Here is an 11794-nt window from a genome sequence, read left to right on the forward strand (position 1 = left end):
AAGGAGGGTTGGATATGAGTTGGTGGCAGGGACCACTGTAAGGGGGAGATAAGACTGGAAAGGTAGTAAGAGATCAATTTGTTCATACTTGAGTCAGTTTTTACTTAGCAAACACAAAGCATCTATTATGTGCCAGGCACTGTTATAAATGCTTTACAAATATTAAGTAAGTTAGTTCTCATAATGACCCAATTATTATCTGCATTTTGCAGAGGAACAGAGGCATGGAGAGGTTAAGTGAGTTGCTCCAGGTCACTCAGCTGGTAAATAACAGCTGAGATTTGAACTGTGAAAAGTATGGATCCTGGGGGAGATGTTGTCATGCTTCATTTCACAGATAGTTGTTCTCTAGGTGCTTGATAGACACTGGGAATAAAATGGCTTATATAAATTGATACAATTCTCATCATGTTTAATATCTATCTATCTTGGAATATGGATGATTAAACAGTTAATTCAATGAAGTCACCTGGAAGTTCTCACATGCCAGGCCAATATTCAGGTTAGCCAAATCTGAGTACCTGGTAATGATATCAAAAATGGTAGGGCCAGTGGGTGATGGGTATGCAACATAATTGAAAGACAAGATAACCTGGACATGTTTTCTTTGAATATATGTACCCTGATTTATTGATGTCACCCCAGTAAAATTAAGAAAAATTTATTTATAAAAAAAATGGTAGGGCCAGGACTCTTAGGCCTCACACTTTGGAAATGATTTGACATCTTGTGAGGGTCTGCTCATTGCTTGGAAAGCTCTTCCCCAGCCCTCAGCCAGATAAACCAAATGCCTTGTATTCACAGGGAGCCCCTAGCCAAGGGTGGCAAATTCCCAGAAATAAATAGTCCAGTAAGGCTGCAATAGGAATGCAGCCAGCATTGCAGTGAAGCACAAACAACAGTGTGGTCTGGGAGACAATATTGAAACTAAACCTGAGAAAATGACCTGAATTTTCCTGGCTAACAAGGAAATAGAGTTGGAGTGGGGGTGGAAGGCATTCTGATTGAATAGAGGGGACAAGACCCAGCCTGTGTGTCATGCAAAGAGGTTTAGTCTTTCTCGTGGAATCAATAGGGAACTATCACCTGGTTTTGAACAGCAATGTTATATGATCCAATTTGCATTTTAGAAAGATATCTCTGGAAGCTATTTGGTAGGTTGATTAGAGAGGGACTAGGCTAGAGAACAGGAAATAGGCAAAAATCAAGGTAATAGCAGTTGGCACACAGTAAAAAGGATGGATTTAAGCAATATACAAGGGACAGCATTGACAAGATATATCCACCAGTGACATAGACTACTAGCCTTACATCAATAGTTATCTCCCTTCTTTCTTTGTTAATAATGTTCTAACTAAGTATATAGCTAGAGACTACATTTCCCAGCCTTCCTTGCATCTGGCCAACTTTTGAACAGAAATTAGTGGTGCTTAAACTGGAAAGCACTTATGCTTCCCACTTGCAGTGGATAAGATTCAGGTATGATAGTAAAAGTTGCCTGGGCCACATTGGGCCAGAGATGGATTCTACCTGTTGAGGATGGCAGATATGCCCTCACAGTCCTGGAGGATATATTTTGGGGTTGTTTCTTAAGCCATAGAACTTTTAGGACTCTGTTATAGCAGCTTGGATTGTACTAACTATTGACCGTTGTTCGGATATGTGCACTGAAAAAGTGAGACACTCCTGAGTGGATGGTGTTAACTGGGCCAAGAGATTCAGAGACAGGGTAGGGTTGGGAAGATTGGGGTGGGGTGGAAGAAGATTAACTATTTTTGAATATATTGAATTTGAAATGTCTGAGAACAGTGGTGTAGTAAATATTTTAACAACCAGAAATTTGGGAAGGGGAGCACTAATCCGAAACATTTGCTGGTTTCCATGGTGTAAATACACACCCACCATGATGAATATAAGTTACTTCTATAAACATGACTTCATTGAACAAAGAGGTATGGGGAGGAGAGGTCCACAATGGGATCTTGTTAGCTGATCTGAGCTGGCACAAGCTGACTCTAGCATACTACTGTCTGTGAGCAGCCATATGGAGACACTGTATTCAGTCTGCAGTTGGACATACACCGAGTCTGCACATGAAGGCAGACATCTGGGCTGCAGAGAGAAGTTTGGGAATTATGAGCAATTATGAGATAAAGTCACAATAATGGATAAAGTTACCAGTGGACAGTACAGAGAGTAAAAAGAGGAGGCTGAAGTCAGGATCCTGGAAAAAACAATGTTTACAGAATGTCCTGAGGAAGGGAAGAAGGTCAAGGGGAAAGCTGAGAAAGAACAGTCACAGGAAGGATGAAGTGTCCTATGACCTGTTAGAGCGAGGTTCTTCAAATTTGGTCCAGGACTTTTGCCTTCTCAAAAAAAATTGGTCATTCATTGGTCATCCCCTACTTCTCTGTATCTTTTAGCCACCGACCCACCCCATCCACCCATCTTTCACATTATCATCTAAATAAGCTCCAGTAGCTCCCATCAAAACACAAATATGGTGACTCCACATTCTCCTTCCACTGATACCTGACTTTTCTACCCCCTCCAAGCCAAGACTCTCAAAGCCTTGGCCACTTCAGTTGTCTCCACTCCACTGCCTTTTTTTTTTTTTTTTTTTTTACAGAGAAAGTGGTTTATTGCTTTGAGAACAAAATAAGATGCTCTAGAACAGTTTAATGAAGAAAATACTTTTAGGACTTTTTTTGTTTTGTTTTTTGTATTTTTCTGAAGTTGGAAATGGGGAGGCAGTCAGACAGACTCCCGCATGCGCCCGACTGGGATCCACCCGGCATGCCCACCAGGGGGTGATGCTCTGCCCATCTGTTGCAACCAGAGCCATTCTAGCACCTGAGGCAGAAGCTACAGAGCCATCCTCAGCACCTGGGCCAACTTTGCTCCAATGGAGCCTTGGCTGCGGGAGGGGAAGAGAGAGACAGAGAGGAAGGAGATGGGAAAGGGTGGAGAAGCAGATGGGCGCTTCTCCTGTGTGCCCTGGCAGGGAATTGAACCCGGGACTCCTGCACGCCAGGTCGATGCTCTACCACTGAGCCAACCGGCCAGGGCAGGTCCACTGCCTCTTTATCACTCACCCTCAGCCCACTGCAAGCACAGCATCCATTGCAAATGCTCCAGCAAAGTCACCAGTGGCCTCTTTTTTTATTTATTAATTTATTTATTTTTACAGAGGCAGAGATAGACAGGGACAGACAGACAGGAATGGAGAGAGATGAGAAGCATCAATCATTAGTTTTTTGTTGTGACTTCTTAGTTGTTCATTGATTGCTTTCTCATATGTGCCTTGACCATGGGCCTTCAGCAGACCGAGTAACCCCTTGCTGGAGCCAGCGACCTTGGGTCCAAGCTGGTGAGCTTTTTGCTCAAGCCAGATGAGCCCGCGCTCAAGCTGGCGATCTCGGGGTCTCAAACCTGGGTCTTCCGCATCCCACTCCGACGCTCTATCCACCTGGTCAGGCAGTGGCCTCTTTTTTACTCAATCCTATATGTATGTACTTCCCAGTCCAGTCCTGCTTCACTTCTCTGCAGCATTCAACACAGTTTACCATTCTCTTTTTTAAAACACTCTTTTCCTTTGGTTTCCAGAAATCACATTCTACTGACTTTCTTCTTAGCTATCTGGCTCCTCTGTTGGCAATTTGTCCTCCTCTGCCTGACCTCTAAATGTTGGCGCTCCTCAGGGCTTGGTCTTAGGCCATCTTCTTTTCCATGAATCTCTTTATGACTTCATCTGCTCTAAAATGCCACTCATTCTCAAGGCTCTAATCCAACCCAGATTCTTCTGCTGAGTCCCAGACCTGTTTGGACAATAGCCTACTGAACATTCTTCTTTGCACCTTTCTTAGGCACCTCAAATCTAACACATCCCAATTTAAAACTCTTGATCTTCCTTCCCAAATGTGTCCCTTACCAAATGTTCTGCTCTCAGCAAGTGGCAGCACTTCCAGGATACCAGCTCCTGATTGTTATTTCAATAATCATCTACCATCTGTCTCCTTTGTAAACTGCAAACTCCTTGAAGGCAGAGGAGGGTGCATGTGCTGGCAGTTGTAGTCTCAGTGCCCAGAACAGTGCCAGATAGATAGGTCATTGGGATTCTATAAATATTTGCTAAATGAATTAAAATAGGGAAACATATTAGTACAGAAACCAAAGTGAGAGGAAGCAGTGTCAGATGCCCTATAGAGATGAATAAAATTGGTTTCTAGTCCTAGGCTGCTAGTTTTCTAAGTGACTTTAGGGAAGTCATCTGTAGATGAGAGAAAATTGAAGTAAGTTATCTATAGGGTCCTTTCCAAGTTCTAATATCTAATTGATATTATCTACCTTAATATATCACTGAATTGGTAAGTGCACATAAAGGGAATTTGTACATAACTAAGAATGTGACTTTTTCTTACTTTCTTTAAAAACTTGCACTTTGACCCCCCCTTTTTTAGCGAGAAAGAAAGAGAGACAGAGAGAGGGACAGATATGGACAGACAGACAGGAAGGAGAGACATGAGAAGCACTAATTCTTCATTGTGGAACTTTAGTTATTCATTGATTGCTTTCTCATATGTGCCTTGACCCTGGGGCTACAGCCGAGCCAATGACCCCTTGCTCAACCCAGCGACCTTGGGCTCAAGCCAGCAACTTTGGGCTTCAAGCCAGTGATCTTTGGGCTTAAGTTAGTGACCATGGGGTCAGGTCTATGATCCCGTGCTCAAACTGATGAGCCTGCGCTCAAGCTGATGAACCCGTGCTCAAGCTGGCGACCTCTGGGTTTTGACCTGGGTCCTTTCTGTGTCCAGTCCAGTGCTCTATTCACTATGCTACTACCTGGTCAGGCTCTTCTTTTCCAAGTCAGAGGAGGGGAGATAGAGAGACAGACTCCTGCATGCACCCCCACCAGGACCTACCACACAACCCTTGTCTGGGGCTGATTCTCTGCCCATCTTAGGCCATGATCCCAACTGAGCTATTTTTAGTGCCTGAGGTGGAGGCTCCACAGAGCCATCCTCAGCACACAGGGTTGATGCACTCAAACCAATTGAGCCATGTCTGCAGGAAGGGAAGAGAGAGAGAGAGAGAGAGAGAGAAGGGGGAGGGGTGGAGAAGCAGATGGTCTCTTCTGTGTGCCCTGACTGGGAATTGGACCCGGGTCTTCCACACTTCAGGCTGACACTCTAACGCTGAGCCAACCAGCCAGGGCCTGAAAACTATTTTTAATACCTATAACAGAGTCTATTAAAAAGTGTCTGTTTTGCCTGACCAGGTGGTGGCGCAGTGGATAGAGCATCGGACTGGGATGCTGAGGACCCAGGTTCGAGACCCCGAGGTCGCCAGGGTGAGCGCGGGCTCATCTGGTTTGAGCAAAGCTCACCAGCTTGGACCCAAGGTCGCTGGCTCGAACAAGGGGTTACTCAGTCTGCTGGGGGCCCGCGGTCAGGGCACATGTGAGAGAGCAATCAATGAACAACTAAGGTGTCGCAATGAGCAACGAAAAACTAATGATTGATGCTTCTCATCTCTCCGTTCCTGTCTCTGTCCCTTTCTCTGACTCTCTCTCTGTCTCTGTAAAAGAAAATAAAAGTGTCTGTTTTGATACTTTACTTTTAAATTGCATGAGGACTCAATAAAGGCTATTCATTGTCTTGAACTTTCCAAAGCATTTTTACAATCTGTGGGGATCTTGGCCCAGGCAAATGTAGGAATCATTTCCACTACTATAAAATAGAAACAATGCTAGTATTTAACTTCATAGTATTGTTGTGAGGATTAAACTAGTATGTAAGCCAATAAATACTAGTTATTAGTGCCGTGCAGACCTGCAGAGTTCTACAAAAACCCGCTTTCGATGAGAAACTGCCTCAGCAAGTCCCTTTTCAAGGCATTCCCAAACTCCCAGAGGCCCGCAGCTGCCGCACTCATTCTTGCTCAGGGACTTCCAGAACTGCTGCCCCTTCCCTAAGCCTCCCCAAGGCCTAACCCTGTGCAGGACAGGACCTCTCAAATTCCGTTCCCGGTGGAGGGACGGGGGTCTCACAGGGCGGGGGGCGTGGTCAAGCCGAGAACTGGGGCGTCGAACTTCCCTTCCCTGTCTGGAGCCACCCAATCCGGGAGGGTAGGTCACGTGACCAGAGCGGCTTCACCCTCCCCTGTGCCGCTACCACCTCTTTTAGTCCCAGGGGGAATGTCTTATTATTTCTCGGGAAACAAAGCGTTAATTTTGGTCCTTTTTGCGTCGAAATGGTTCAGAGAAATATCTTCGTTGTTATGGAGTCAATCTTTGCTCCTTGTGGTACTTTCCGCCCCTGCCTCCCCCCACTAAGTAGTTGGTCTCGCCCAGCCGGGCCCTGGGCGCGGCGGTGACGGCCGCGTCACTGGCGGGCGGGATCCCTCCGCTCTGGGGAGAGCAACGCTGGACGGTTGGGTTGGGGTGACTGAGGAAATCCATCCGCGTCGCCGCCGCTGCCGCCTCCGCCGCGGAGGAAGACAGGACCTCCCGCGCTCCTCTACGGACCCTTGGCAGAGTCCCACCGCCACAGGTACCTCCGCTGACAAAAGGAGTCCTCATCCCCCTAGCCCCAAATTCCCATGGAAGGGGGGATCTTGCTTCCTTCCGTCTCCGGGATCTGGCCTCGTAGGAGCGGACGTAACTCCCCAGACCTCTTCTCCCTTCCTCTGGCCGAGTCGCTCCTAAACCCGGAAGGGGAACTGGGGTACCCTCGTCCCCAATAATGCACGCCCTCCCTGCACCATTAGGCACATTTTGCCTGACCCCAGATCCCACCCGGGCCCCGCCTGCCTATTGCTCCCGGAGAAGTTGGAAGCAAATTCACAGCTTCCTTTAGGCCCTGTTCCGCCCCCTCCCCCCACCCCCGTTTGCCACTGGATAGCACCCCTCGTGGCCTCCCATTTCGCACCTCCGGCAGGATTCGTCTTGCAGAACTCCAGAATCCTGAGAAGCAGGCAAGGCCGCGAGGCCACCCTTCCCTTCACCAAAACCCTACCCTCGATTTGGGTTCTGCCTGTGTTTTCTGGCCCTATTACCCTAGAAGGGAGTCCCCGGCACCCCTTCCCTTTACTAGCCCTGACCCCAAGCCTAACTCTCGGGAGCTCCCACCCCCTGGCCCAGCTTTCTTTTGGGCAAAATGGAGGTCGTGGGGGCCAGGCCCCCTGCGCTTCGCAGCGCGGCACCGGCCCGCGTCTTCCAGCTGCCAGATCCAGGACCCTCCCTTCTCCCCTCTTCTTCGCCTCGCCAGACTTTCGGAGGCGGTGGCACCCCCATTTTTCCTTGAGACCCCGGCTGCTGTGTGCTTAGAATTTGGGGGCCGCTGAGGGGGCCCTGGAGGGTGATGGGGACTGAGCGCTAGGAGCGTCGCCCCCGCCCCCAGCGGCTTCCTCTGGTCGGCTTCCTTCTTCCCCTGGCCTCTGGCGTTGCCACCCGTCAGAGGCTGCTGGCAGCTGGAAGGAAGGGGCTTTGTCCGGAGCTGACGAGCTGCAGTAAGGGACTTGGTCCCCTCCCCGCTTTTTCTGAGGGGCATCTCCTGGCGCTGGCGTAGAAAGCTGAACTGACAGAGGAGAAATGTCAGTAGGGAAGAGAAACGCCCAGGCCTAGGGGAAGTGGGAGCAGGGTGGGGGACGCCGGATCGGCAGAGTGCAGTATGCATGGCTAGATCACACAGGTGTCCAAGAGTGGGGGGTGGGGGGGGCGGACTCCGGGTCCTGGAACGGAGCCAGCCAGGCCCCTGGGGCCGCAGCGACGAGCCCGCGGGCTGCAATCCTGGGGTGCCGAGGGCCCAGGGCCAGGCCGTCTGGGGCCACCGCTCGCCCTCCTGCCGGCGCGGGCGAAAGAGCAGCTCCGCGCCTCAGGGCGGGGGACCTCTCTTCGGAGCTCTAATTACTTGTGAGCGGCTCCCACGGGCTTTCCGCGGCGCGCCAGGGCGGGCGGCCTCGGCTCTGGAGGGAGCAGTGGCTTGAGGCTGCCCTCCCCGCCACCCTCGCCTCCACCTGCCGCCGGCGGCTAATGGGGCGCAGCCGGGCGGGGGATTATCCGGGGTGAGCCACCCGAACCTATTAGTGCCCAATCGGCTTTTCCCAAATCCTGTAAACAGCCACCCTGGCCGGTTCTGGGGAGGAGCGAGAGGCTGGGTCGGGCGGGGGCGATGGGGCCGGGGGTGGGGTCACCCACCCTACAGGTCTCTGCCTTGGATGCGGTTGCCCTGGCAACCAGGCTAGGGTGGGGACACTTCACCAATGAGGTGCTCTCAGTCCGGGTGACGGTTGCCTAGGCAACCCCACGAACAACCCAGCTTCCCCCGCTGGTCTTACCCCCCCATCACCACCGCCCCAATCTAAGCTTGAGGGGTGTGTGCGGAGGGTGTGAGGCATGTGGGGGTGAATTTAAAGAGGCGACGCCCCTTTTAAAATGAGGTGCTAGCTGGGCGGTGCCTGTGCAGGTCGGGGCGGACCCTGGTCTGTTTTGAAGACACTCTTACCCCCCTTCACCTCGCCCCCCCCCCCCCAGTTCCTGTCGCGGGTGTCCTGCCTGGGCTTCTGTCCGAGGGAGGGGTTTCCCCTGCGCTTCCTCTTGCACTTCCCGCTCCATTTCCGGGGGGCGGGAGGAAGATTGGGGAAGTTAGCTATTCCTAGGCCACATCCCCTGTACCAGAGGCCCAGGTTCTGCCCCTGAGACAGAGGCCACCACTGCCGCCCCGTTTCCCTTCTGCCTGGTGTCCACCTCTTCCTTTCTGCTTCCACCCCGCCTTTTTACCCTTCTTCCTTGGGCCTGACATTAGCCCTGCTTCCTCCAGGCCTCGGGCCAGCGGTGAGGAGCTGCCTCCCCCAACCCCCCCTCCTGCGGCCCCCAGCCGCCCCCAACCCCGCCCCACGGGCCCGGCGCCATGAGTGAATTGGAGCAACTGAGACAGGAGGCTGAGCAGCTCCGGAACCAAATCCGGGTGAGAGCCTGGCCAGCTGAGCTCCGGGTGGAGGGCTGTGTGTGGTAGGGGTCGTGTTCTTTGTATGTGGGGGCGTACCCTAACCCCTTATTGTCTTATTCTTTCCATTCCCTTGTGTTCTTTCCTCCCCCTCCCTCGTTTTCTCTCTTGCCCCTCTCTGATTGGCTTGGCCATCTCTTATAGGATGCCCGAAAAGCATGTGGGGATTCAACACTGACCCAGGTGAGACGAATCCAGGGCTGGACTTGGGGTTAAGTCAAGGAGCGAGGGTTTGAGACATACTGCTTAGTGGGCTCCATTGCCTGACCTCCCTGACCTATTCTGCCTCCACCTCCAGATTACAGCTGGGCTGGACCCAGTGGGGAGAATTCAGATGAGGACACGGAGGACTCTCCGTGGGCACCTGGCAAAAATCTATGCCATGCACTGGGGGACAGATTCAAGGTATGTGTGTGTGGTTGGCACTGAATGCTGAGCTTTTGTGTTTGCCCTGGGACCAAGTTTATAGTAGACAGGGTGGGGAGGGGCAGCCTTGCAGATCTGGGGAGATGAACAGGATGCCCGTGTTGCCAAGTATGTTTGGGAAGACTGTGACTTCCCGATATCCCCAGAAACTTCTGGGCTGCTGCTGGGAGTTGTCTTAGAAGGGTTTCCCACCAAATGGAAGGCTGGTGAGGGTGTTCTTCCAGGGCTTTACATCCTGACCACCCCCTGCCTCTCTTGCCACTTTCCAACAGGCTGCTGGTCAGCGCCTCCCAGGATGGGAAGCTCATTATCTGGGACAGCTATACCACCAATAAGGTAAAGGTGATGCCTAAGGCTGGATGGGGCTTGGCTGCACGCTCTGCCTGATTGACTCTGACCCTGGAAACTGTCTGTCCTCCCTAGGTCCATGCCATCCCGCTGCGCTCCTCCTGGGTCATGACCTGTGCTTACGCGCCCTCAGGGAACTTTGTGGCCTGTGGGGGGTTGGACAACATCTGTTCCATCTACAGCCTCAAGACCCGTGAGGGCAATGTCAGGGTCAGCCGGGAGCTGCCTGGCCATACTGGTGAGAGGGACCTGGTAGGGCACTGGTGGGGGATGGGCTGTGCTGCCCTCCCTTAAGAGACCCAGCTGACTGATACCTTTCCACAGGGTACCTGTCATGCTGCCGCTTCCTGGATGACAACCAAATCATCACCAGCTCTGGGGATACCACCTGGTGAGACAGTTGGGGCTCGCCCACACTTCCTGCCTGGGGGACCACTAGCATGTAGTACACACAACCTGAGTACTTAAGTGAGGGCAGAGCTCTTATTCTGAAAACCTAGCCTCTTTCTTTGGCTGGAAGGATGTAAGAGGAGATTTCTGTGACATAGTGGCTCTTAGTGCCCCTTCCATGGAAGCTGTCAGGACTGGGCTCACATGGTGGAGGGATAGGGAGGCCGGGAGTCTGCCCTACACCCCTGATTCCTCCCTTTTCCTGTCACCTTTCTAGTGCCCTGTGGGACATTGAGACAGGCCAGCAGACAGTGGGTTTTGCTGGACACAGTGGGGATGTGATGTCCTTGTCACTGGCCCCCGATGGCCGCACCTTTGTGTCAGGTGCCTGTGATGCCTCTATCAAGCTGTGGGATGTGCGGGATTCTATGTGCCGACAGACCTTCATTGGCCATGAATCCGACATCAATGCCGTAGCTGTAAGTTCTGGGCAGGCTGGGCTGTCCCATCTCTGCCAAGCTCCTGGCCTTGCATGTGCCCTCATTCCACTCTGGTTGTGTTCTGTAGTTCTTCCCTAATGGCTATGCCTTCACCACGGGCTCTGACGATGCCACTTGCCGTCTCTTCGACCTGCGGGCAGACCAGGAGCTCCTCATGTATTCCCATGACAACATCATCTGCGGCATCACCTCTGTTGCCTTCTCTCGCAGTGGCCGGCTGCTGCTTGCTGGCTACGACGACTTCAACTGCAACATCTGGGATGCCATGAAGGGCGATCGTGCAGGTGAGAGCTCAGTGCGGGGCAGGGACAGGTGAGGACAGAGAACCCAGGCTAGATGAGTACTGATGTACCCCTCCCTCATAGGTGTCCTTGCCGGCCACGACAACCGTGTGAGCTGCCTTGGCGTCACTGATGATGGCATGGCTGTGGCCACAGGCTCCTGGGACTCCTTCCTCAAGATCTGGAACTAATAGCCCCAACCCCAACTGGGCCCGGTCAGGAGGGGCCTTGCCCATGCCCACACTACAGGCTGGGAGCTTTGGGGCAGGGAGCATATGAGCCTCCCTCCCCTGCGACGGGGCCTCGGGTCCCTGCTCCCCTACCCAGGTTTGGTTCCTCCCAGGGCCCCCACTGTGGAAATAAAGATGGGGATAGAATGGGGAAGAGGGGCAGAAAGCCCTTCTTTAGTTGCCCTGGGGTCAGGGCCTCATCCCCCTGGAGGGTCAGAGGCAGGTGGTGAAAACTCCAGGGGCTGGCTTTTTTAAAACTGGTTTTATTTTAATTTTTATTATATTTTCAGTTTTTCCATAAAGGAACCAATTCCAACTCTGTACCTGGTCTCTCTTGCTTGTGTCCTCCTCACTTCAAGAAGGGCATACCAGCTCCAGGGTATGGGGCCCTACCAAGTAGGGGGGGCCAGAAAGGAAATCCCAGTCTTTCTCAGACCAAAGCTGGAGTCCTAAGCAGGACCTTTTGCTCAACTGGGCTGTAGGTATTCCTACTAACACAGCCCTCCATTCTGACTGACCAACCACTCCCTGCCTGTATGTAGCTCTTTTGAGTTCCCAGCTGAGCTCTGCCTCCTTCCCTTTTACCCCCTTTCCCCAAGAAATAATACAGGGGC

General features: G+C 52.1%; 1 protein-coding gene across 1 annotated transcript; it reads left to right on the plus strand.

The window, feature by feature from the left end:
- Window positions 1-6406: 6406 nt before the first annotated feature.
- Window positions 6407-11503, plus strand: GNB2 (G protein subunit beta 2). The gene is made up of 10 exons (XM_066382280.1): window positions 6407-6551; window positions 8820-8966; window positions 9150-9188; window positions 9304-9410; window positions 9704-9767; window positions 9855-10017; window positions 10104-10170; window positions 10447-10648; window positions 10737-10953; window positions 11035-11503. Exons 2-10 carry the CDS (start codon window positions 8910-8912, stop codon window positions 11139-11141), a joined length of 1023 nt encoding a protein of 340 aa, XP_066238377.1. The 5' UTR covers window positions 6407-6551; window positions 8820-8909; the 3' UTR covers window positions 11142-11503.
- The last annotated feature ends 291 nt before the right edge of the window (window positions 11504-11794 follow it).

Source organism: Saccopteryx leptura, chromosome 4 (genome assembly GCF_036850995.1).
Source record: "Saccopteryx leptura isolate mSacLep1 chromosome 4, mSacLep1_pri_phased_curated, whole genome shotgun sequence".
Classification (NCBI taxonomy): domain Eukaryota; kingdom Metazoa; phylum Chordata; class Mammalia; order Chiroptera; family Emballonuridae; genus Saccopteryx; species Saccopteryx leptura.

Excerpts from the sequence above, each read along its gene's own strand:
- GNB2 (XM_066382280.1), top strand. The coding sequence starts at position 8,910 with ATGAGTGAATTGGAGCAACTGAGACAGGAGGCTGAGCAGCTCCGGAAC. Across the intron at positions 9,411-9,703 it reads CACTGGGGGACAGATTCAAG|GCTGCTGGTCAGCGCCTCCC; the intron begins GTATGTGTGTGT and ends ACTTTCCAACAG. Across the intron at positions 10,954-11,034 it reads CATGAAGGGCGATCGTGCAG|GTGTCCTTGCCGGCCACGAC; the intron begins GTGAGAGCTCAG and ends CCTCCCTCATAG.